The 27,392-nt window shown below is 44.4% G+C and overlaps 1 protein-coding gene across 15 annotated transcripts in view; it reads right to left on the reverse strand.

Annotated features, from left to right (window-relative positions):
• The window catches only part of FGGY (FGGY carbohydrate kinase domain containing), a 427,695-nt gene that overhangs the window by 105,450 nt on the left and 294,853 nt on the right, over positions 1 to 27,392 (reverse strand). For all 15 annotated transcript variants that reach the window (XR_004302223.1, XM_032427727.1, XM_032427768.1 and 12 more), the window contains 3 exons: positions 21,712 to 21,786; positions 15,987 to 16,107; positions 9,805 to 9,899 (listed from right to left, as the gene is read on the reverse strand). Coding sequence is in view for 14 of the 15 variants with exons in the window: in XM_032427727.1 (XP_032283618.1) it covers positions 9,805 to 9,899; positions 15,987 to 16,107; positions 21,712 to 21,786 (291 nt within the window). In the remaining variant the exon portion in view is untranslated. The remainder of the gene's footprint in view (positions 1 to 9,804; positions 9,900 to 15,986; positions 16,108 to 21,711; positions 21,787 to 27,392) is intronic.

The raw sequence follows: 27,392 nt of genomic DNA on the forward strand, positions 1-27,392 counted from the left end.
ACTTAGTAAGGAGAGCTATTTTATTTCCTTCTCTTGTTTTGCCCAGCCAATTAATAACATTTCTAAGGAAATGCATCCCTCTCATGAATTCTTTCTCCCCATCATCTTCTCGACCTCCCAGGTTTAAAAAGAGATGGAAACAGACAATAGCCACTTAGAAATAAACCGACTTCACCTTCTGATCTGGCTGTCTGGGTCAGGAAAGGCCTTGTGAAATGTAGAAACATGGGACTTAAAATGGTGCCATCTGATTCTTTGGGCATTGGGTGCATCTATTGCCAGAAACCATGACTTGGTTGTTACGGACAACAGAGAACACAGGCATGGATGTCCAAACAAGGCAATCCCCCTATAATCCTGCATTATTTCCTGGGTGTGAGCATTAGGTAATTTTAAGAACAGCCCCAGGACAGTCTCGACATAAGAAGAGTAAAGAGATTGGCATCAGATCTGGACTTGATTGACAGCTCTGCCACTGCTAGCTGTCAGACCACGGGCACATGACTTAAACTTCCCGAGACTCAGTTTTCTATCTGTAAAGAACCTAACTTGCAAGAATTAAGTATCATCTAAAGCGCCTTAGCAAGTGCCCCACTCAGAAGATGTGCAGGACAGTATTAGTTTTTTTTTTTTTAGCAGAGGTAAGGCAGGAAATTGAAAGCAGGAATCAAGGAGCACCTTTTGAAGACCCTAGGATGTCTGTCCTTGTCTGCTATGGAGTCTCCATCAGTGGCATTCGAACAGCCCGGCCATAATGCCAGAAGGAGCTTGCCCCAGAATGTGGACACACTGACTCTTTCATCGGGAACATTTTAGTATGAGCGTTCTGATGCAAGTCCCTTATCTCATTGCAAATCAGTAACAAACCTTTCACAGATTGGCCTCTGGTCCAGAGACCAACCTAATAGCCCAGCCTAGATGACTGTGTTGGTCATTTGCATGTGCTCCCAGAGACCCCCTCCCCACCCTTCTCCGGGCCTTGCCAGGCTCACTTGTACCAACTATATCAATGAGTTCCCTCTGACTCTGAGTCCAGCCAATGGGGAACCCAGCTGTAAATCAGAAAGTGGGAGGAAAAGGAGGTCAGTAACTCAGCTCTTTCCTTCCACAGTCACTGACAAGCAGGCTGACTCAGTAGTTTCCACAGAGGCCTCTGTTCTGGGGTTCCAGCAACTGTGCTCTTCACCTCTTAAGGTCCAACTGTTACAAACCCCAGGGTACCACATCCTCCCTTGTGACTTCTCCATGCCCTGGTCTACAGTCCTGTGAACAGTCTCTCTACTAAATTCTCTAAAATTATCCTAATTTGAGAGTGCCCTCTGTGGAGGTGTGGACTAACACAGTGACATTTTAAGGTACATCCAAATTCTAGTTGTCTATTTTTTAAACAACTAGTTTTTTAATTTTAATTTTTTAAAAGATTTTATTTATTTGAGAGGGAGAGAGCCTGAGAGAAGCAGACACCCCAGTGAGCAGGGAGCCCAATGCAGGGCTCGATTCCGGGATTCTGAGATCATGCATGGCCTGAGCTGAAGGCAGACGCTTAACGGAGTGAGCCACTCAGGTGCCCTGTCAACAACTAGTTTTTTGAACTGGTACTAGTTTTTTAAACAATAGCAATCACACTCAGCCCCAGAAGAATCCATTTCCATTTGTGACAAAGCTGAATAACCCTTAGCTTTGAAATCTTAAGCTAAGCCTTGGATTCTGGCTCGATCCCTTTCTAGCCATTGGCTTTGGTAAGTCATTTCCCCTCTGCTGCCTCATTTGTAAAATTATTCTAACAGGATAGGAAATGTCCTCATATACGACTTTTAACGTGGTATCAAATTTCTAAATGTTCGAATTATTTGGATATGCATGTTATGAAAGACATGCCACTCAACTTTCTGAACACAAGGTCCTTTCCTATGGCTCACTGCAGAGTCCCAGATACCTCCGATAAACAAGCGCAATTTTTTTTTTAATTTTTGAATATTTCTTGATCACTTGCCTCAATGCTGCAACCAAAACTCTTTCACTGACTTCAGTACAACCTCTGTACATCCCATGACTTGGAATCAAACTTTGTCCAACATCATGTGGTATGCAGACATGTATATACATGTGTATGTTTGTGAGTATCGTGTGTGTCATCTTTTAGGGCCTTTTCCCCAATTATGGAAAATTCCTGACTTAACTAAAGGTCTTGTCTTTCCTGGTCTCCTATTTGGGTCCATAGCCCAATTTATTGTTCTGAACATTAAACTTACAGAGCATGGATCTGCTCTTCATTAGTTACCACAGTGTGATGGAAAAAAAAATTATATGCAACCTATTCATTTCCAGTTTATTCCAAAAGGGAATTTTATTATGAATGATCATTACAATGGGAAGTCAACTACTTGCAAGTATTTGTTTCCATAGAAAGATCTTATATATCTTTTCAGACTTGAACCAGTATGAAATGTCGTCTTGAACAAAACAAGTTAAAGAGTTTGGTAAACTCTATTTTAGAAATACAGTTCTGTAATCCTTCTGGGTTTCTAAAGGGCTCAGGAGAGGTTTGGCCATTGTTTGCTTTTATAAAAAGTCCAATTCTTAAGTTCCTAACTAAAAAAAGGGGAGGGACATATTTGGGGGAAAAAAAATGTTAGCTTAAATTTTTGTGTTAATAACAATAGTATAAAGTGTCCTTGATTAAAGCTCTGAATCAAAGTGCTTTTCTGTATCTACCTCTATAAAAAGTAAATGGGTGGATTATGATTAAAAGCAAAATAAGTAATAAAATAAAATAAAATAAAATAAAATAAAATAAAATAAAATAAAACAAAACAATACTGGTGGGCATGGTATGAAGTCTTCTCCAGGCAAAGGAATCGGAAAATTTCCAAACCAAAGAGGGCATACTTATTTTTGTTTCTGTACTTGATACCCAAACAGTGATGACAGATGTGTGCTGCTGAGAATTTCTATAAACCATACCACCCGGTGAAGGTCGGCTGCACTGCCATGTTGGAATCTACGCTTTTCCTGGGCAAAGTGTATATATTTACTGGGATATGGTTTGATGGGATAAAAAAAACATGGACTTTGTATCGAGTACGGCTTGATTATGTCTCCATGTTTCAGAGTCTCATGTGCACACTAGGGACTGTTACACACCCACTCATTGCCACAAAGATTGTATGAATGGTAAGGGATGGAAAGTGACAGGCCCTCTTCCTAGATCACCCTGTAAGGAGCAGGAGAGTCGAATGTTATATATCATCTATTGAAATAATTGCCTAAAAACAGAATTCTAATTTTGAGCTAATATTTTGACTTTTATATCCATGATTCCATTCTGCAAAGTAGAACAGGAGATTTACAATTAATTAGAACCTGAATGTGTTGCCCCCCCCCTTTTTTGGGGGAGAGAGGGAGTGATTCTTGAAAAGATAAGAATGTACTGTTAACCAGGTGTGGCAATAAGTATAATGAATGTTAGGGCCAGCATCACATTCTTAATTTAATCCTTCTTTAAACTACTAATTCTCATTCCAGGATTTTCTGTTGACTTTCTATGAGGCATTGACATATGGGACAGGACACTCAGAAAATTCAATCAGAAATCTGAATCTATTTAATTAGAAACCAGAGTCTCCTATCTCCAGAAACACATGCTTAAGCAGCAAAGGGCAAAAGGCTACTAAAGAAAGTTGATAATATCAGGACCATATGTGAAATGAATAGGATTATAAAGGGCCTGAGGAAGAAAGCTAGATGGAGCTAAAATTCACAACAACAGACTCCTCATACACCAGAAATGGGAGCCCTGGATTTTCATCCACCGTTGGTGGGAGGATAAGTACGTATCCGAATTCTAAAAGTTGGGAAACTTTTTGGCCAAACAATTATATTTGCCTAATTTATTTTATGGAAATAACTTAGGGTATCTGCAAAAATTCAGCTATGGAGATGTCAGCTGCAGCATTCTTTATAACCAACAGAGACAACATAAATATTCAAAACGAGGGGACTGGTGAAATAAGCACTGATATATTCCATGGGATATACAATTATGCAATCCATAAAAATGACAAATAAGAATGTTTACTACATATTTTTGGGTGGAGAGACAAACTACAGAACACGATGCATTGTATGAACACATTTTTGAAATTTAAAAAAGTGTAAAGCAGTTTCAAAGTATGTATAAAAATACTAAAGGTATAGAAACCAGAATCTTCCATACTGGCGATTTTAGGGTAGTAAGATCAGTGTGTTTGGATTTTTCTTTCAGCTTCACTGAATTTTCTTATTTTTTTCCCATTGAACATGACTAATGACTTGTAGCCCAGGAAAAGGAAAAAAAAAAAAGCAAATCAAGATTGAATGTGCCAAGAAATGGGACGGTTTCCAATTTCTGAACATCCATGATCTGTCAGTCTCTCCAAACCTCCAGCAACTAAAATCACAATCATCAGCTTTACTTTGCAGAATGTAAAACGGGCAAGTAGCTGGTGACAGAAAGCCAAATGAATCTCAAACTCACAGAGAGTGGAATCCCACAGAATAAAACAGAATGAAGACGTACTGTGTCATATATGAAATCACAGGCTTTGAAGCACCGAATAGGTGATGAATATAACTGGCTCTGAAGGAAGTAAACTTTTTAAAAAAACAATAGAAGGAGAGGCTTCAGCAAAGCGATGAGGATGTTTGCAAGGCCTGACCTCGAGGGCAGACCACTGTGGTCAGTGAGGATGATTTCTCTTGTGGGCGCACAGCACAGAAAGGGTGAGTAATCACGGCTCTCAACAGGCCACTTACACATACTGGTCTGCAAGACACAGGAGTCCGTCTGGGACGTGACAAGGAAAGCTGATGGTGGGAACACATGGAGTCAATGGCTTACAGAGGCGGCAACCCTCACACCGTGGGAGGAAGAAAGATTTTGATTAATTGGTTGATTCCAAGGGCTTATTTTCTTTATACTGGTACGCGCCTTACATTGATTGGGGAATTCTCCTTCATCTCTTGTCACAGTCCCCTTTTGCTGACTTTTGCTTCAGAGGCTTCCTCTGCTGCTTTTTTTTGGGCGGGTGGGAGGAGCAAGTGTCCACATAAATAGCACTGTTAGAATTAAAGCTTTTTTCATATAAATAGATTGGGAACAACAACAAGAAGAAAGCCCTGTCTTTTAAGATAAGAAATTACAGAAAGCTAATGACATCTGCAGGAGCCTGCAGGAAGCAGAAAGTGGAAAGTCATTTTGTATTTCTGCCTCTTTGCCCTTTGACTGAGTTTCTTTCACAGCATCTTGAAACTGGTTTCTTGTTTCATGTATCCTTGGCATTTCTTCGAACTTCACTACCGCCTGTGCTTAGAGAATGTGAGCACATTGGTATTTCATGGACGTATTTCTTTCCAGTTTGCTCCTTTTCCAGGGCCTGGGAGCCTGCAGAAGGGTTATGGGATGCTCACAACTTTCTAATCACAATTATTTGCTTTCTAGGACATTCAGAATTAGAGAATCATTTTGTAGTGCATGGACAGCCAAGGGAGTGAGGAGGGGTGACTTCTGGGAGATCAGGAGTGGTCAGATGGAAAGGTCACAGAGGTCAAGACTGCGTGGATTCCATATTCCCGTGAATAAAAGGAGGAAGGAAGACACCCCCTTGCGTCCCCTCCCACTTACTCAATAGTTGAACTTTTACCATGAGGTGACATCTCTGTGGTTTGATTCCATTTTACTGATTAAGCTGCGGATCTGAGACATCCGTGAAGATAACCGTGCCATGATACTCACCGCACTATCTATTGGAGGTAGAGTTTTGAGAACTACTAAATGGAGAACACCATTTCGAGAGAGAGACAACTCTTTAAGATACTATTAGTCATTCTGTTCTTTAATACAGATGGATGGCTGCATCAGTACCCTCTGTGAAATCCTCATTTGAAAGTGGGACTAGCAGGAAGCTTTCGATGTCTAAGGGACGGGAGGGCAGGAAGGAAGCAGGGAAGAGTGAAAGAGAGAGAGACTATGAGGATGGCCACATGAACGAATAAAAGAACAAAAAGTGGAGGCCAGGCATTGTGGGCAGGCTTCAAAACTTGAAATAGTAATGGACGTCATGCTGACTAATCTCTCCCCTTAATATCCCACCCGAACATTCTATCCACGATCCCTCGCCATCTGATAAAATTTCCCCAGAATTGCAATATATAGACAGGTTTGCAATTATTATAAGTAAAAACTGCAACTCTGAATCCTTCTGACCTACTGGTATCACTATAGGAAGGCACAGGGCTGTACCCCTCGCTAAAGACACCCACTCATGGGCCCAGAAAATCGGGAAAACCTGTCTCCCCTAGGACTGCTTTCCTTGGTCTGTAGCCTGGGTCCTCTCAACTCTTCCTAGTCTTTCGTTCATCTGGAGGAGATGACTCTGGCTGGGTCTACCAAAGTCTGCACACTATGGTAGTGTAAACTGAAATCCTCCCTCTAACCACCGGCTGTGTGGCCTATGAGAAGAGAAAGCAACATTGAGTTGCTGGCAGGAATCACTCAACTTTCTTAAAGGAAGGAGTAGCAGGCACCTTGAAGACCAAGTAGGATCTCTGAAGTTCAAAGAACAAACTGTATTGAAGTTCTGGTTGAAAAATGTGAATCACAGGGAGAAAGCAATTCTGTTTCACATCAACTTGCCAGAATCCTGAGCTCGTCCCCAGGCCTGGGGCACACGGGTTGGTGCCTCTTCTTTGGAGAGGGGTGAATGAAGACAGGCCTATGTGCATTTACATTTCCAAAGCGGTTCTGAACGTAATGACTACAGCAATGTTCATAATTATAGCAGGGGCATTAGAGTGCAGGTCATTAGAGTTTTCAAGGCTCTTTATCTCAACAGTCCCATGTGAGTGGCAATTCTTCTTCAAACACTTTTTTAAACAGGAAGTAAGGAAATAAAGCAAGTACCTGGAGAGGCCAGGTGACACTGCCTGAAGATCGACAACAAGCACAGGGGTCAGGATGACGGGATTCTCTTGGGGATACAATGACAGAGGAGCTTCCAGGGCTCTCTCGGCGGGGGGCTCTCTTTACTAGATTATAGTGTCTCCTGGAAATTCCAGTCACAAGGGGCTCATACTTCCTTGGGTTTAATAAGAGAGAGGAGGTTGTCTTTAAAATGTTGTGAGACTTGCAGCTGCTACTTGAATCACCAATCCCAATATTCGACGTACCCTATCTAAGATTCTGTTCCAGAAGACTCACGGAAAATCTCATGTAGTGACGATGATGTCAGTGAGGAATTAAGTTCAGTTTCCACTTAGGGAAAGATGTGAGAGGAATCGTCTTGGAGCTAGAAACTCCAGATTTGACCAAGATACCACTGAGGTACCTAAAGTCATGGTATTACGTATCTATCTGATGAAGCAGCCCCATCCCACGCTACTCTTTGTTCAAGCTGCAGACTAGCTCCTGATTTGTGACCGATGGCATTTCTTTTCAGAAAATACAGCTTTAAACATTTACGAAGCCAAAAACTATTTTTAACACAAAAAGGAGAAAGAAAATTGAACCAAGTATAAAAGGAATGAAAAATCAGGATGGGATATAGATCCAGAGAGCCTTAGTTTCAATTCTGCTTCTGCCCCATATTACCTGTAGTCTTGGGAAAATTACTGAACACCCCTCTGAGCTTTGGTTTCTTCCATATAGAACACAAGGATGAAAACATCTACCCTTCAGGCAGGGAGGTTGTCAAGATCAAATGAGGTGCCTTAGTCTGCTCATGCCGCCATAACAGAGTACCATAGATTGGGCATTTAAATAACAGAAATTTATTTTCTCACAGTTCTCGGGGCTGGAAGTCCAAGATTAAGGTGCCAGAGGGGTCAGGTTCTGGTGAGGGCCCTCTTCCTGATTTGCAGAGGGCCACCATTAGGCTGGGTCCTCACATGGCAGAGAGAGAAAGCACCAGCTCTCTGGTGTCTCTTTTTAGAAGGGCACTAAGCCCGTCATGGGGACCCCACCCTCACGGTTTCATCTGACTCCAGTCAGCTCCCCAAAGAGCCAATTTCCAAATACCATCACACTGGGAGTTAGGGCTTCAACACAGGACACATGAAGGGACATGTTCATTTTACAATATGATGCAATCCTATGCAGGGCCTCTCGGAGCATCTCTACTGTTTTGGTTTAGCTACTATTTGTCCCAGGCAGGGCATCTAGTGGTGAGAACATCTTCATAAACAGATACATAAAAATAACAATTGACAAATCATTGACATTTCAACAATAAAGAATAAAGAAGCTCACACGATGTTTTTGAGAGAGTACCAGAAAATCCAGAAATCGCTGAGAATTCAACTGCACCATCTTTGATTACCAAATTCATTTAAAAGCCACTTAGCATTCACGAGTGGACTCAATTCCTTGGGAAAGATATTTCACAGACATGAGTTCCCAGTGCTTGGACAGTGTGCAGGGTACCATACGTCTCAAAATGTGTACAAAGTGCACAGACAGACAGCGGAATCAGACTTTTGCACCTGTGTTTCTAATAGTGTCCCCTTTGGTTCTGTTACCTTTTTGGATCTCTGTTGTCTAACCTCTGCTGCCCGTGTAGGTTACGGTGTCAGGAAGATCACAGGGAGAGCACCCAGCACAGTTCTTGGTACATAAATAGCACTCTAGTGACTGGGTTACTGGTGGAAAACCCAGCTTCTCATCCTGGCCTGGAGACCCTGGACAAGTCATTTAAGCTCTCTGATCAAATATTTCTTGAATTCTCCATTGAGGCTGGGTAGCCAGACTCCTTGGTTCTGGCATTTACTAGCTGTCCCAATGGAGGCCAACTTCTATCACTTCTTTATGCCTCAGCTTCTTCAACTATAAAATGGGAATAATGGGCCTACGTGTGCATTCCTGATCTAGGGAAAGAACTCATAATGTGCTCCTGATGATTATTACAGATAAAGAAATGGAGCGAAGAGCAGAATAGTCAGCTCACAGAGCTAGGAGGTAGTCAAGGTAGGATCTGAGCCTAGGCAGCCGGAGTCCAAAGCCTGCGCTCTCAGACTCCTCCGCTGATGCTTCTCTACCTTTTCATAAACCTGTTGTTAATATTGTTATTTTACCACTCAGAGTCTCTCCGTAAAACCTACGTGTGTGAGATGTCTTTTGCAACTTGGTTGCAGGAAAAGCCTCCTCTCCCACAAGACACTAATGTTTCCTCTTTTTTGGAAACAAGAATTATGCAACTTATCATGTGTTCATTTTTGTCTTGGCTGCCAGGAAGCTCAGAATCAAACTGTGTGCTCCATCTCCGCCACCAAGTTATTTCCTTCTTCCTATATCTTTGTTCCTTATTTTCCCTTTTAATTCTTTTTGTTTAAACTAACATTTTCATTTGTGTCCCTCATTGATAGAGCCCTCAAAATTATTTGGAAAGTGGCAGGTGGAGATGAAATAAGCAAACAGAGATCTGAAATTTACATGAAAACCTTAAGTTTCGAAACTTACCTGTTTCATTTGCTACAAAAATTAAAAAATAAAAAGGTCAACAGGAAATTAAAAGAAATCATTTAAGAGCTATTTTAAAGGAGAAAAAAGAAAACTAACAGAAGAACAGAATGACCAACACCAAGAGAGGCCAAGTCAAATGAAAACCGCAATAAATATGTCTGAGGCTAGAAGTGTTTGTGCTTTCCCTGGCTGGAACCTATCATTTCTTAATTATATCCTATGTGTGTTTTGCAAGATGGGAGCTGCTGTCAAGAGGAAGGACAGCCTCAGACAGGGGAGGAGCCACGACCCACCCCTTGGTCCTCACATACCTGTACAGAAGCGAAATCCCCCGAGGCACAGGCACCCAGAATAGCAGCGCCCACAAGAACAGACTCCACCTCTTGCGACAGGACCACAGGCATGCCTGCACAGGACAAGGCCACACCTTGGTTAGGGAGCCGGCCAGCAGCCCCAGCACCAGAAACACCTGACATGATGTGGCGTGAAGGCAGCAGTGGACACCCGCTCCCCGGTCCCCACAGTGCTCCGGTCCTTGGCATGACCTGATTCTAAAGGATTTCACAGCCTGTACTGGCTGGTAAGGCAGCCAGGAGCCCCAAGGGACCTGCCACCCCGTATATCAACTCATGAGACCTCTTTGCCCACATCTCCCAGGCTTCTGCTAGCTGCTACCTGCCATTTGGTTCAAGTTCGTTTCGACAAACACTTCTGGAGTGCTTCGAGGGGCCCAGCGAATGCAGAGATGAATCTGACTCGGTCCTGCTCTTTGGGTCTCAAAGGGGAGGTGGATGAGAAAGAGATAACGACGGTGCAGGGGGTTGGTTCTCTAACTGAGATGCACCAAGAACAGGGAAGTAGTAAGGGGGTGTGATTAATCCCTCTGGCAGCTTCTTATTTCTCTGCGTACAAGCCAAAGCCCTTACGATGGCCGGCAAGGCCCTCCAGAGCTGGTGCCCACCCCGACTGTCGCCTCCCCTCCTGGCCACGCTGGCCTGGTCTCCATGTTTTCTTGAATCAGCTTTGGGGCCCTCACCCATGCTGTTCCTTCTGTCTGTGTCACTTCCTCCCATATGCCCACACAGCAACTCCCTCTGCGTCCTTCGTGTATTTGCGCAAACACCCCCTTCCCGCTGCGGCTTTCCTGACCATTGGGTTTAAAGGGACAACTTACCCACGATACTCCTCATGCCCCCCCTGTTTCCTCAGCATCTTCCCACCCAGCATGATTATTTCTCTTGTTTACCATCTGTCTCCCCTGCTAGAACAGAAACTCCATGAGGCCAAGCACTGGGTCTCAGCCACGGCTGGATCCCTGGAATTGAGACTAGTTAACCAGGATCTAGCACATGGTAGGGGTTAAATGGTGAAAGAACAAATTTCCCGGAGAGGGAATGGAGGTTCATCAGAATGGAGATGAGAGTTACGGGGGTATCTGAAGGACGAACAGTGGTCCACCAGGCAGCAAGAAAGCCCTCTGCATGCCAGGGCTCACAGTGGGTTTAAGGTGAATATAAAGAATTTAGAATTCTCAGGATTTTATATGTGTATATGTGTATATATGTATAATATAAATAAAATACATACAAAATATAAATGCATTTGCCAATCAGGAGATGGCAGCAGACTCCACAGAGGTAAGCTCTGGAGCCAGACCTAAAAGTCTTCCTCTACTCAAGACAGGAGACTGACTTTTCCAAACACTGGATTTGTCTTCCTATCTTTTCTGGGAAGACCTCCCTGACACATCTACCCCTGGGGTCCCACTACCTCCTGACTCCTCCTGCTACTCCCAGGCTGGGTCAGCAGCCCGGGCCACCCGGACAAAGGGTCAGGGAACAGAACTCCCACACGCAGCCAGAGGGCTCAGGAATACCAGCCCCCAGACCGCAGGGCCGGCACCCGAGTCTCTCCTGGAAAGTACAGGGGTGGGGTCTCTGAAAAAAGCTCAGAGCCAGTCCCACTAGCCCTGGGTCCTTCAGCAAGTTACTCAAACATTTAACCTCGGTTTCCCAGTGTGTAAAATGGGGATGATAGTAAGACTTGCTGCACCGTTTGCGGTGAGGATTCATGAGAGAAGGCACACAGGGGGCTCAGCACATCTCTAGCCTCCGTCAAGCCTTTGGGAATGGTGGCTACTACCGTCAGATTGAAGACTGATGGTGAGTGAAGGCCCTCTACACATACTTCACTGGGCTGGAAACTGCAATGGTGGGGAAGGGACAGGGCAGGTGCCCATCTACCATCTACAGGGGAAGGACAGACACCAGGCCACACGGAAGGGCTGTGTTGGCCAAATCAGGAAAGCACGGCATGCCTTTGCAGAATCCAGGGATGATGCAGACGGGAGTGTGACTACAGCCGCCCCCGCGGACCTGGCACTTTTTAGAAGATCACAAGCACCTCCAAACACCTCCCAGCCCCTCCTGACCCTGTCAAAAGCCTAACTAGTTCTGAGCAGGGAGGAGTGACCTACAGTCAGTCCCCTCCCCTTGAGAACCGGAAACCAGAGTGAGCCCGATGAATCCCCCACCAGCTCTCCAGTTGCACCCTAAGTGCTCTGGAGCCAGACTGGAAGAGTTTGAATTCTGGCTTCCTTGCTGACTTAGCTGTGTGATCCTAGGCAAGTTACTGCACCTCTCTGTGTCTCAGTTTCCCCATCTGCAAAATGGGGCTAAAATTCCACCTCCCTCTAGGGCTGCTCAGAGGATTAAAAGTGCAATTGTAAGTAAGGCACTTAAAACAGTGCTTGACTTAGAGAAAGCACTAAATTAGCATTAGCTGTTAGGATTCTTAATATTGACCTGATCTCTAAAACCTCTCCTCATCCCTGCCATGGGGGGGGGGGGGGGACCAACTCACTGCTTCTGCTTCTCCTTGAGGTCAGTCCCCCCTCTTCCCTGCCCACCCCCAGCCTGCTGTAGGTCTCAGGACACTGGCGTGGGTAGACCTCACCCATGGCTTGCTTGTCCTCATGGTTGCATCCTTGACCAAGCTCTAGTCCGGCAGCCTCTTCATGCAGCTGGTTAGGGTGGGTTGGTTAGGTTCCTGCTGGGCCCCTGCAAACCTAGGGGTGGTAAGACTGTGGGTGGCCCCAGGGGGCTGCCTGGTCATCGGGGTTTCCCTACAACCAGCCCACACCTCTGCAAACAGACCCTTTGTCTGACTTTTCTCCAAACTTCGAGTGTGTCATCTGTTCCCTGCCTGGACCTGACTCATACAGACACCAGCATCCCCTGGGTCCCCACTCTACTCTCCGGACACTGGGCAGAGTACCAAGAGCACTTTTTCTCTTTGCAATGACACTTTTGGCAGGACATTATTGTTCTTCTTTGTATCCCCCTGCCAAGCTCATGCTTGGTACACTGGTGTGCTCAGAGACGGCTTCTGAGTGAATAAATGGAGGGACAAATGATGAAAATAATGAATAAGACAGAAAGGGGAGAACCCTTGCTGTAACTGCCAGAGCTGAAAAAAAACAAAATTCAGACAGAGGAACATTGAGTCCCAAGTCAATGGGGGAAACCTACAATTACTTAGTACACACCAAGTATTTCTTGAAACCACAGTTAAACTAACTGCCAGAGGTACAGGGAGATTCTTCCTCCTCACGTAGAAGACATTTTCCCAAGTTGGCAAAGCCCCATTCTCCCTGCTTGCACGGAGAAGCCTGCTCCCCAAATGGCAAAGATTTGCTTACAAAATATTAAACTGCTTTTCTTTTTTTTTCCCCTCAAACACACCTCTTTTTTTTTTTTTTTTTTTTGCATGGGGCTGCTTTAAGGGAAGAAGTGAACGGACATGTATTAAACACTGACTTTGAGCCAGGCATAGAGCTTGGTGCTCACAAACTCACGAGCAGGTACTCCTCAGCATGATCTATTAGAGGGAAATAATATTCTTTCTTTCAGAAGAGGAAAGCGAGGCTTGGGGAGAGGTAAACGAACTTGCCCAAAGTCACAGAGGGGATCCCCTGCTCTTTCCATGACTCCATAGTCTCCAAAGAACCTTCTAAATTCCATTGTGTTTTTGACAGGTATTCCTAAGACTCATGTAGGTCCATGGTCCTCTCTAAGCCTTTCTTTGCAGGAAAACCAGAGCAATTACAATATTTAAAGGCATCAAAGACTCTACCTATACACCCACTGCTGTGTACGTGCCTTTTACAGGAACAAATGCAAATGTGTTCTTTTCTCCGAGCGGCTGGGTGAAGGAGAGGAAGAAGGCAGCTCTGCCTGGAATGTGAACTATTTTATCTGATGCATTAATGAGTTTAGCAGAACCCAAAGCATTTAAAGGCAGATGCACTTTGCCATCACTTGTCAGTCACAGCTTCCCAAAGCAGAGGAATTCCAGCCAAAGAAAAGGTCCCTTTGTCTGGAACTGTAACTGGTCCACAGCCAGAGACAAAGGGTCCAGTTTCAATCGGAATCCAAATAACGATGAACAGCCTTTTCATTCAACAGCCTGAAGAACAGTTTCCAAAGCAGAGCTTTCTGTAAAGCTGCTGTGAGTCAGCGCAGGGACGTGAGGCCTGGAAGAGGACCCACTTTCATTAAGGCCGGAGCCACGGTGCCCGGTCAGGACCCAGGGTCACTCATACCGCCCTGCTCCCGGGGCCCTGTTTCCCATTTCCCGCAGGTGATGTGTTAGCCAAGGCAGATCTTCTCTCCCCTCCTGCATCCCGGTAGGAAGGCTTCGTGGCTATCAGAAGTCTAGAAATTGGGAAGTCACTCACAGATCACATTTTAAATGTGAATCTTGTCCGACCGGCCGACTTTTAGATAAAATGTGGTTATCAGTTTTCTCTTGGGGAAAATTACAAAGTAATTTGGGCTCCTTTTTTTAGGTCTTTCTTCTTTCTGCCTCATAATGGCCCACATCCATAGGCTGTGGACTCTTTGGTAAAGGAAGAGTAATCATCACATGATTACGAATTGCTCAGAAAAGCTAAGAAACCTGGATGGGCAGTGCAGAGTAGGGGTTGTTGGGCCTAGACACTCCCAGGTCACGGTCCTGGTACCGCCTGTCCCCTCTTGTCTGACTCTGGAGAGGCAATTTCATTGATCTCCCTGAGCCTCAGTTTCTGTGTCTCTAAGATGAGGCACCAATTTCTACCTCTCAGCAGTTCATGAGGTTAAATGTATACAGAATGGCTCCAGCAACACACAGTGGGAACTTGGTTAATGGTAGTAATTTCTGTACTCAACATCCTGATATATTTACCCTTAGACTAGGTGCTTTTTTTTTGTACTGTCCTCTGGCTTGTGCCTCAGTCTACTTACCTCTATCTAAAATGGGGCTAAGTAATTTAATTAGTTGGATCTCACAAAGTGCAAGGGTTAACTATGCGCCTGACATTTGGTATAGCTCTCCTCTGCAGGGATCTGCAGGGTGTGAGGGGGCACAGGTGATATGATGAGGCAGCATCAAGACTCACCCAGCTGTCAGAGGAAGGAATCCACAGGATGGGAGACAGCAAGAGACCATGATGAAGGGACGCCATTGAAGGATGGGCTCATGTCATGTTTAAGCTGGGGCTGTGGGCAGGGTCCATTCCCTTGTTTCCTTTCCCTTGTCCCACTCTGGTGCCTGGCCATGGTGGGTGGGTCCCGGGGTGGGGTGGGGAGGATGCCAGGCTCCAGGAGACACCGGGGGAGAAAGGAGCAAGAGACATGAGGCCACGAGTTCCAGAGGAACGGAAGTCCAGGCTCGGCTCTGTAATACCAGCAAGCCTCTGGCCAATGGGGTCCCCTTCTTAAGGCCCAGGGATCTGCACCAGGGATCCTGCTCTGCTGTGCTCATATCACAAAGGGATCAGCCCACGACTCTGGATTTTCTCTCTCTGTGTCAGGAGCTATGAAAGAATCACAGGATCTTGGGATCTCAGGGCTCAAATTCCCATCTGCAGCCAGACCCCTGTTCCCACAGCAGTTGGACTCTGACTTCTTTCTTCAAGACAGCTTCCTTGTCCTTTCCTCCAGACCACTTGCCCTGCCCTGTCGCAGGTCCAAACCAGGGTGGAGGTACCCCACTATGTTTCCATAAAACTCCGTGCATTTCTTACTCTGAGCTCTTGCCACACTACATTTGCACATCTGTTTGTCCTTGTCAATAGACTTTGAGATCTTTGGGGGCAGGAGTCCTGTCTTACTCATCTCTGTCTCTTCAATATTCCCCACGAGCGTGCATTAGAAGAGGTGCTCAGACGGTTCCATAAATACTTAAGTTACGACCTAGCCCTTGCTGACCTTTCTCATCTCATTTCTCAGGATCATTCAATAGTTGGATTCACAGAGAAGTCACTTTCTCCAACATGACTACAAATACTTCACAGTTATCATAAGGAAAAAAACATACATTTTAACCTAAAGATTCAAAATAATCTGGCACATACCCCTACACTCTGCTATTTCCAACCGTGTCCAGCTGTCAGCCAGGCACATTTACTGCCAGGCCCCAAACGACCTATTCTCTTCCTCCTCAGACTCACCTGTAATGTCCGCATGCATCTGCACAAAAAGGGGATTCTTGCTCAGGCCTCCGCACAGGAAAAGCGTGCTGATAGAGTGCCCGGCTGCCTCCATGACCTCTATAATGAGGCGGGTGCCAAACTGAAAGGGAAAAGCGGAAGAAAGCATCAGTATAGCAGCACAAGGAAAAAGCTCTGGAACATTTACTAAGTGTTTGCCCAGCCCCCGACACCACACTGAGAGCTTCGCACACCCAGTCTCGGAGAGCTGAAGCTCCGAGAGATCAGGTTGCCTCTGATCACTGTTAATGAAGTCACAGAGCAGGAATTCCAACCTGGGCCTGTCTGACTCCCAAACCCTCTTAATTACTCTACCATTTGCTTCCATCAGTAGTTACACAACATTGACAAAAACAACTGACAATGTTCACACAGTTCATATTAACAGAGTTCACCGAAGCAAATATTTGCCGAGTGCCCACTGTGGGCCTGATCCTCCATCAGGGACCGGGGATGGAGGAAGTGGTCGGCGGGGAGGGGGGTCTCTGAGTCAGTCTTCATTCCGGAGATAGGAACTAAAGAGGTTTGTTCTTTGGAAAAGGGCACCCAATAACATCAGCAGCAGAAACGGGAAGAGAACTCTAATCACATGAAGTGAGAGTAAGACTTCAGACTGACAAAGGGCTAACCTGACCTTTATTATCACCTGGAACCAGGTGGTGGTTCTTCAGGGATGCTTCGGGAGCCAGAGCCCATTCTAGTCAGTCCTTCGTGGTCTGGGATGACGTGGAAATCACACCCTTTGGCTTGCTCAGTGTTCTGCCATATTTTCATTTCAGCCCTCGTGTGCTAGGAACTCCCTAAAATGTGCTATACTCATCCTTGACTTGCTCAATTTACTCAACTCAGTAAAAATCATGGATGCCTGAGAAAATGACACCACTGTAGGGTCGCCGGGGTGAATGTTAATGTATAATTCTTTAGGTTTAACTAGGATATGCAAACAGCTAAAAATCCTAGTTTATTTGCAAGTTCAAAAACGAGAAGCTCACGAGTCTAATTTACTTGGGGTCAAGGATTAAAACCAAAAAGATGAACGGTGACATGACTTTAGGAGGCAGCCACATGGCAATGGTTGAGAAAGGGGCTCTGGAGAGAAATGAGAGAGACCTGTTTTTTTGTGTGTTTTTTTTTTTCGTGGAGACAGAGCCCTTGAGATGTTTAGAGAGTGATTAATTCTGAGGGATGACACAGAGCCAGGTGTGGACAAGGGGGTGAGTTGATGAAGCAGAGGGAGGAGAAGGTCAAGGATCTGGAGGCCACAGATGGGGCAGCCACCAAGAAGGCTGGGTTGGGGCTGGAGAGAGGATTCGAGTCAATGTCATGGATTTAGTGACAGTGTGACGGTGTTGCTGGGAAGGTGGTACCCAAGTGTGCAGAGAAGGGGAAGGAGGTAGTTTAGCATGAGGATAGGCTGTATCAGAGGCTTAACCAAAGTGAAGGAAGAGGATTTGGGAAGTGGTCAGGATGTCCCCCTGACCACTGTCCCCAGGGGGTAAGATGTAGGGCAAGTGAAGCCTCTTTTGACCAGGCAGCTTGGAGGGCTGTCTCCCCCGTGCCTGAGGGTGCCTCTGGGAGAGGGAGTGGCTAGAAGGTGTTCTGGGGACCATGGGTCATGAAATCCTGAATGCTGTGGAGGAAATTATGAGACATGGGGGGGGCAGTTCGGGAGCAAAAGCACAGCAGTTCCAGCCCAAAGGCCTTCAGCTATTAGCGAATCTGGTAAGAATATGGATTAGGTAAAACTTGGGCCTCCAAAAATAATCCACAGATGTAGTGTGTTAAAAAAAATTAAAACATGTTGTACCGTATAAGGCCAGATCCTGCTTATTGCATGTGGCTGATTACCCCCAGATGTTCTTTCATAAGCTTTTGGGGGGTCATGAACCCTCTTGAGAATATGATAAAACCTACTGACCTTTCCAGAAGAAAGTCACTTACAAAATAGCACTATAAATGATTTCGGGAGGCCTACAGATGCCCTTACGTCTACCATGGATCATTCGGTGTCTGTGGATTGCAGGACAGCCTAGTCAGCTCGAGGGGCAGCAGTCCGTAGTAGCCAAGAGCCTGGCTTTTGAATTCAAGAAACCTAGGATGGCATTAAGACATTTCACGTACTTCTGGGAATCCAACCTGTATCCAACCTTTCTAAGACTCAATCCTCATTTTTTAAAAAAGTAATAGTAATATCATATTCATGGGTTTGAGAACTCTATGAATTGTCAGAAATGTTAACATGCAGAAACAATTTTAATGTGGTCTTACATTTGGCGAAATATTAGTATCTGCCTTGCACGGCTGTTGCTGGAGACAGTGTATGTACAAGACACACAGGAGTGCCGAGTACATGGAAGGGGTGTGGAAATGAGTGCTATTCTGGTTACTAGCTGTAGTCTAGGCACTCTGCTATGCACTGCGCTATCCTCGCTAATCTTAGGACAAACTCAAAAATTGCACCTTGTTTTCCCCATGTAGGAGTTATGGGATTTGCCTGAGGCAGTAGGGTCTGCCTTGGGAGAGGATAGCTGCACCCCTACCCCCATATGCATGGAAATACCATGCAAAGTTGGTATTTCTGATACTTCCAAAACCACAGACCTGTGGCTCACGTGATTAGCAGGCCAGAGCGGAGGGTAACACAAAGCACATTCCCTTGGGAAAAGGCAAAAAAGGATCAGAACAAGAGGCACTCCCTTGGGAGGGGCTGTGACAGCCTGCGACTCCCCCGTGTGGCATTGTTGGCTGGAATTTCCCACTCAGACTGGCAGCTAGCAACAGGGCCTTCCCTTCGGGTGTCCCAGGCTCCACTCTGAAACGTTCCACCCTCCTTAAATGCCCTGCCACAGGGCTTTGTGCTAAAATGATTTTGTGCTCACCTTTCTGGAAAAAATGTTTTCACAGAGAAATTTAAATTAAAATTAGGCTATTCCACTGGGAATGTACAGAACCAAATGCAAATCGAGAGACTTCAAATGCAAATAGTACTTTTTAAGGGTCTATTCTGAAAGGAAAGCTATAGATGAACAGGCTATGGATAAACTGGTTGTTTGACAAGTCTTTCAATTAAGTGTGATCAAGAGAGAATTTTACTTCATGGAGAGTTTTCGCACAGTCCCAAGTTAACTTCATTACAATATCTCTTTCATTCTATTCCTACAAAATACCAACCACAGATATCACTATAGAGAGCAATTTGTTTAACTTTAACCTATTCACAGCAAGTAGATGCTAGGGCAATATTCAGAGCCAGTGAAACAAAAAAAAAAATTTTTTTTTTTCAAGTTGATCATCATGGGAAAATATCTGTGATCAGACTACTTCATTAAAATGCACATTTTTGCTTGAAAGATCAGCACAGCCTCGTACCTTTGCAAAAACGGTTTGAACCCCTCACAATTCAACTGGCCCCACAATAAAGCCTTATCAAATGATCGGTCTTAAATTTCCTTCCCTTCGTGGTATTATAAAGGTCATTAAGACCACAGACAGAATAAATATGATAGCTATTCATACACGTACGACCCCTTAAATACAAGATTGATTTTCCGAGTGTGTGTTTTTTGGGAAAATGGAGCTGGCTCCACCCAGCTCGCGTCCTGTTTAACCTCATTTATATATTCTTGGACTTTTGCTGCCGTGTTCTTACCAGGAAGGGGGCCTCTGAGAGGCAATCCCGGCCAAAATAACAACGTTGGCTAAGATGTGTACAAGAAAAACTGGTCTTGGAAATGCCTGAAAGCTGATTTTGTCCGTGTAGCTTTTACAAACATTTCAAAGAAAAATGCAGGTTGGTAGAGGGGAAAGAGCAGAAGAATGGGAGTGAGACAGGTGGTTCTCGGACAGGCTCACGTTCCGACTCCACCATGCGCCCGCTATCTGACCCGGCAAGGTGGTTTTCCCTCTGTCTGGAAGATGAGGACAATCCCACCTACCACTGTGGGTAGGTACTCTGGTGCCTGGTACAGCAGCTGGGCGTCAGTGAAAGGGGACAGTCCTTATCATCATGGGACGGTGCCCCTTGGTCTGCCTCTTAGCGTGTACTCAGAGGATGAGCATCACACAGCTCTGATTTTCCATTTCCATGCAGTCATTTCATTCCACTCTAAGACTTTTCATACAATAGCACTGACTACCAGAAAATGAAAGTTTCTCAATACTTCATATACCTACTTTATTTCAGAAAGCCATGGCTTCCCATCCCAGCTCTGCCACTTACTAGCTATAGGAAATTGGGCACGTTAATGAACCTCGCTAAGGCGTAGGTTTTTAATGTGTGGAATGGGGATGCTAACACCTACCACACTTGTAAATATTTAGCACAGTGCCTGGCACATAATACCCCAAAACTATATTATTTATCATTATCATCATTATTACCATAAAACAGGATGACTAAATAATTGTCTTTACTACTGATGCACATTAATCTCCTCCATATTCATTTTACTCTTCACTCCCTCCATCTGATAGATGCCAGAATTATCTGGTTTTGACCAAGTTCCCATAAATAGTGCCGGCTGATTGATTTCACTGAACTGGCCAAGCTATTAAATCAATGACAGTTGCTTCAGGAAGATACAGTCAAACTGGTATATAAACTGCAAGGACTGTTTCATCTCCTCAAGTTGGCCTATTCCACATAAGATTGTATGCTCCCTTCGTGGTTGGGAAGCTCTGCTCTCTTATCCCATCTACACAGTACCTGGACAAATGTGAACATAAGAAAATCACTTCTGTTAGTGATACGGATGTATGGGAAAAATGTATGTAGTTCCATTATTTGAAGGAATAAGGCTTTGAAGGAAGTGGTATATAAAGAAACAAAATAACTGAATGGCATATAAATATGTCCACATAACATTAACAAAAAAACTTTCTGTGTGTCTCTGAAAAATAAATTTGAATCAGAATTCAGTGAACTGATTTTTCCTTTCTGTTGGTCCACGTTCTCTTACCAGAGTGACTAAGCCTCACTTAATTAATTGTAATTTTGGGATTCCTCCCAGCTCTGAAACCTGGAAAGCCACGACCCATTCCTCCAAAATGTACTTCCTAACATATGCACACATACAGTCTTCTGTGCATGTACCCCATTTTTGGATCACCTCAGGAGAGTAAGATTCCTTAGATTGAGATGTTTACGCTTCTAGGATTTTGTTTTCATTTTGGATTGATCTTCAGTGTAGGACTTCCTAATGCGTTAAATTCTCCCCTCCTTCTCTCCCTAACCATCCAAACCTCTCACTGAAGCAGCTAATTATCTAAAAACAAACACTAAGGATGCTTACTATTTAAAGGAACCCTATAATGAATCCTTTTGCGAAGTGAACAATATCGTGTGTTTTATAAGTTTGCGCGTTCTTAACATTGCCTTTCTTAATGCAAGCATAAATGGCATCTGCTTCTACTTAATTGAACTTGGAAGACAAATTAAATAAATGACAAGTATGATGTTCAAAGACTCGAACTCCTTTCAGCTTTCAGCGATGTGAGGTGATTAGTAAAGCAGGTGAAGACCCTCATCAAGATTTCCTTCCGAAAAGACACACATCTCTTTTTGGCAAGCTCCTTTTTAATTAACAATCTCTGTCACACAAGCACATGATGTATCTTGGAGGAGCATGCGGCCTAAGGTTTATTGATAGCCCTAAGTCTCTTTAAAAATGGCATTAAAGTGTCTTACAGCAATGGCTTGAACTGTGGCCAGGTACAGAATGGCAAGATCATCGAGGTCCTGAGACAGCTTCAACCCGGTGACCTGTAGGGATGAAGAAAAGAAAAGAAAGAGATGGCCAAAAGGAGCTGCCACGGATAGATAGTTCCCATGAAACACGTTCAGATGTGTTTTCTTGCCCAAACAAGTTCATATGCAAATCCCCTTTTTGTGAGCTGAACGTGAAATGATTACCAAATTGTTTAATCTCCAGACCTGGGAAAAACGATCATTTCTTCTCCAAGAGAAAGTGCCCTGCCTTGTATTAACAAAACAAAACAAATACTTTACTGAGATCGTGTTTGATATTCCTTAGCATGGAATTAAATGTCTTTCTTCCCCTTTAAAGAAAATGTTCTTTTAGGACAAACACCCATTTTCTTTGGCTTACAGAGATCGACATGGAGCAGTGGCTTCTAGTAAAAGATGATCTTACTCCGAGTTCTGCCGTTGTCAGAATTCAGTGTAACAGCATCCAGGGGGGATTCAGGGTAAAATAATATGTCTCCTATAAATGTTATACCTACTAAGGGATAATTTACAATCTGTGGTTTGCAAGGGGATCCCATTAAAGTCAATCGGAACCACATGCTTCTATGGAGTGTGTCAGTTTCTGAGAGATTCCAGAACTGAACAGGATGCTGGATTTGGATGCCTTCAAGACCTGTTCACAGTCCCTCCTTCACATCTCCCATTTACGAACGTCTTCTCTTGGGACACTTCTAGACGGCGAAGAACTGCTGGGTTCTTCAAGCCTACTAGGAATTTCATGGGCATCGATACCAGAGCTCACTTTGTATTTTCACATTACAAAATTAATTAACATAACCCATGCTTACTCAGGGCCTACAGTGGGTATGATCCTGAGTGTAATGAGGTGGCGACAGGCAGCCTGCATTCAAAGAGGGGGAGCTGAGTGGTCTACCCAGGTCTCTTTCCTTCATCTCTCCAGTCCCATTTAATTACCCTTTCCAGACCGCACCCCGAGCCACAATGAAGGGGCCAGTGTTGACCTACTGCTGGGCACAGACACCATTCCATGGCCCAGACCAGAGACATGTCAGCACTCTTCCCCGACTTTTCCCTTCTTCCCATATTTATGCAGTCTCCAAGTTTTGCCCATTTGCTCCCCCAAATCTTTTGTGAATCCATTCCTTCTCTTCGTGCTCTCACTCACTTCCTCAATCCAGGCCACCATTATTCCTTCGTGTGTGCTGAAAGGGCCCCTTTTCTAACGGTGTTCCTCTCCACAATGGAGCTAGTAATTGTTCTCACAGGCAAATCTGATCGTGTTACTCTGTTAAAAATTCCCTGTTGCCTTCATCTCGAGACATAAATGCCCATGCTGTTTTAGGTACTTCCTCCCAGGCTTACCCCTGCTTACTTCTCCAGCATCTGTACAAACCCTTCCTCACTTAGTATCCTTTGCTGCAATCATTCTGATTACTCATGGAAGTCTGTTCATGCAGGGACTCCTGAATTCGGTAGAGCTACCTGCTGATAATTTCTCTTGGCAAATAATTGGGTAACCAGATGAGAACTACGCCTTTGATTTTAACACACAGGAACACGGAAGGTCTGAGTGAGAGACCAGAGGGGAATTCTGGGTAGGCATCCTCCCAAGCCAATAACTCTGTGAAGGAACATCCTTTGTTAAGTTCCCCAGAGACCTCAACATACAGTAAAAATGCTGGAAGGAAGGGAGAACATGAACACTGTTGACATTATAGAAGTTCACTTCATAACATGCGTAAGGAAATAACGTGCCCCAGGGAACACAGAGGATGGAAACCGGACCCTAGCTGTTCCGACAGACTACCTGGGATACTCACGCATCATCTGCGATGCCTAGCACTGTATCTGGCACACAGTAGACATGAAGTAACTATCTGTTGAATGTGTGAATTAGTGACAATGGTCTTTTTTCCTTTTGTATACCACTGTCTTTCCTAACATCCTAGCCTTTTGTGTCTAATTCCACGATTATGGGACGATCATGTGTACCACCTTGGCTCTTCATATATTTGCAGAGTGGAGGGTCATTTGCTCCATGCCCCAAGAGAGAACACTGGAAGATTACTTCTAGTTGCTTATTCCAGGCTTTCCATGCCCCCTCCTCTCTACACTTAGCTTTCCTCATCACAGTGGCTTATACGGGATTGGGGTAAAAGGAGTGTCCCTGTAGCTCATATGGAACCTTTGTGTGAATTAGATAAAAGTTCTCCCTCCAGGCAGACTAATGCAGAAGGCATCCCATCTGGGAGAATGAACTATGAAAAGAAGCAGAGTGGACAGGATCCCAGCCCTGTTGTATGTCCCTTCATGCGAATGTGTGATCAACCAGCTCCATGGCATGCAATGGTCCTGGATAAAGATCACTCATCATGAATGGTCTCTCTCTTCTGTACTGGCCTGGCCTCAATAGCATCTCTGCTGCTTATCTACTAGGAAAGCTAAGTGGGCCCAGGCCTAGACCTCTCATCCAGAGCCAGTGAGGGAGGCAGGCTACCTCTGGCTCCTCTCTGGTCATGCCTGCGATGTGAATCAAGCCATGATCCTTTTTGGACTGCATATGTGTCTGCTTAGCAGACTCACATCTCCTATAGGTGGGTCCTGAAGACCAGATCTGGGTAAACTGTGATGGAATGGGGAAGAAATTTGACTTTGTGTATGAGATTAATTGACTAGGAACCCCAGTGCTGTGTATAATATTGATCAAGTAACATTGATAAAGGAGGATAAAGATATCCTCCTTGATTCGTAAGAACCCATAAGGCAGAAGGGGTACAGTATCACCAGATTTCATTTTCTTCATCCCCATTTTCTTCATTCATGAGAACTTCCCCAAAGTATTGGTATTCAAGCAAAAAAAAAATCATCGCCCCTTCTCTAAATGTCTAGTGCCTCTAGAGCTCAAAAATCACAGAGGAGAAAAGAGAAGATAGTTACTTTTCGCCAGAAATTGAGAATGAGATCATGTAAATGAGCACTAAATTTAACTCCTGAGCTTGCTAGTAGCTCCAGCAAAAGGGACATAGGATGGGTGACATCACTTTTCTTTTTCTGATAAATAGAACATACCTCGCCTTCATGGAAGAAAATGTTATTCTAGGGAAGAAGGTACTCAGCAATAAAAGGCAATAAGTAAGCACAGCCCTCCCATAGCCACCTCTAACATCTCCTCACCATAAACACCAGGGCCATGGAGTTGAAATGTGACCCAGTGAAAGACATTTCTCTCTAAAGTTACTATGGTTCGGGGCCCTCTTGCTTGATATCTCATCTGATATGCAGGTGGAGACTCTGGAAGGGCAGGTAATCGTTAATTCCATCTGAGCTTTCTCTCCAATACTAGGGACCTCAGCCCTGCCTTGGCAAAAGTCAAATGGCTGTCGGCCCAAGATAAGAACTTTCTAAGGAGTGCCTGCCATGTGGACCACTCAGGAGGCTACAGAGACCCTTTGGGGAGCCATCTTGTCAGGGAAGTGACAGCAGCACCCCGGGAATGCCAGGGATGTGCTGGGGGACGTGCAGCTTTGTAACCAGGGAGAAAGCCAGGATGTGACAGATGAGCAGATACCCCGTCTGAAGGCTGGATGGTTCCATCCATAAGAGGAAGTGGGAAGAAAGCATAAATGGAAGCAGTGTGTTTATAGAAGATGTGCATGCCTATTTTGAATGTTTGGGTAAGACAGTGAAATGTGTGGGGAAGCCCCATGGGAGAGTTGTGCTGGTAGGCATATTTTATTTATTTTGCTATTGTGTAATGAGGAGAACTGCAAGAGAAAACACTTATAATATTTAGAGACATGTGATCTATATGGTGGCCAAAGAAATGCAAACTACGATTGATGACGCCAACATCCTAGATAATGGTTATAAAATACGTAAATCTTGGGATTTTTGAGCTTGGAAGAGATGTGTGGGGGAATGGAAAGATGACAAGCTATGCAGACACCAAGGTTCAGATCTTGACATTCTCCCAACTGGCTGCACAATGGTGTGAGTTTTGTGACCTTTCTGAGCCTCAATTTTTTTTTTCATTTATGAAATAGGGATAATGATGCCTCAAGGCACTTTTGTGAAGATTAAATATCATTTGCAAAGTGTCTTACTTTTTCAGGAAGCTAGACTGAGTCTACAAGAGCTAAACCCTTATAGTGCCAACTCTGTGAGCGTAGGTGGCAATTAATGTTGATTTTCTTTCCCTCTTAATAAATGTGCATTCTCTTTCTCTTAAATGCATGAAGGGTTCAATTCCATTTATTAATTGGAATGTGGCAATAAAGCATCTCCTTCAACATGGTATGGGTACCCCCAGGGTATTAATGAGGGGCACTGAAGACTAGTGCATATACGGCATGGGGAAGATAGGGCAAAAGGCATGTTGACGATCAGCATCAGGATCATAATATTAAAGATAAGAACATCAAGAGTTTGGAGAAGCAGTATGCCCCTGATCAGTGCCCAGGGATAGGATGATGGGGGACACACTTGCAAGGACTCCTTAGAGAAGCCTTAGTCCTTATCAACCTACACGCTTCCATTCACTCTGTAAATAGGAAGGACAGATGAATTTCACCCTGGACTTCACCTTAAATCTTGCTGCCACTTAGTAGCTGTGAGAGCTTGGGCATGCTTCTAGCCCTTTCCCAGGATCCTAGCTGAATGAAGATTTTCTGAGCTCCAACTCCAGATTTATTGACTCTTTGGTGTGGGCCCAGCAATTTGCATTTCAGCAAGTCCTAATGCGCAATAAACCGTGGAAATAATTGTCCTTAACCTTGGCATTGTGAATTATGGGTTGGTAGGTCCTAAAATAGTTGAAATTACTTAAAAAATGTAGTAGTAATTTAGTTAGCTAATTTTTTTTCCTTCTTAGTTGTTAAAGGAATTAGTTATATTTGTTAGTAAGAAAAAAAAAGCTTAGAAATAAATTCTCAAGGGGTCTCTAAAGATTACAAAAGACAAGAAAACAGGATCCCCAGTCCTGAGATTTTCTAGGGTCATAAGAGCTTGGTGGGGTATCCAAGGCTCAGGGGAATTGGTTGAAAGCTTTTCAGAACACAAAGGCACAGCAAAATGCTGTTTGTTCAGTCAATAATACAGGTAGAGCTCATGGACAGACAGCAAGGAAATGAGAAGGATCAGAGAAAAATTGACAGGAAACCTCTGGAGAGAGAACAGAGATTGAAGAACAGGTCTGAAATGATCAGCAGCCTGGAAGACAAAGGGAAAAAAATCTCCCTTAGGTTTCAGTAACTACCAGGAATCGAGGCTGCCACTTGGCATTGCCTAAAATTCACCCAGATTTGGGAAAGGCAGATCAATGTGTTAACACAGTGTGGTGAGTGGAACTCTAAAGATGTTCCCCCAAGATTTGGGTCCCCCGGTTACTCAATCAACCACCAATCGAGGCACTGCTGTAAAGGGACTTTGCAGAGGGAGCTAGTTCCTAGCCAGGTGACCTTAAAATACAGAGATTATCCTGGATTATCCAGTAGAAACCCAATGTAAACACATGAGCCCTTAGGAGCTGAAGAGGAAGGCAGAAGAGTCAATCAAGTGATCCAGTAAAAGGCAGGAGGAATGAGGCAGAAATGGAAACCAGAGAGATTCAAAGCATGAGATGGACATGATCTGCCACTGGG

The sequence above is a fragment of the Phoca vitulina genome, unplaced genomic scaffold, assembly GCF_004348235.1.
Source record: "Phoca vitulina isolate PV1807 unplaced genomic scaffold, GSC_HSeal_1.0 scaffold2, whole genome shotgun sequence".
In the NCBI taxonomy this organism is placed as follows: domain Eukaryota; kingdom Metazoa; phylum Chordata; class Mammalia; order Carnivora; family Phocidae; genus Phoca; species Phoca vitulina.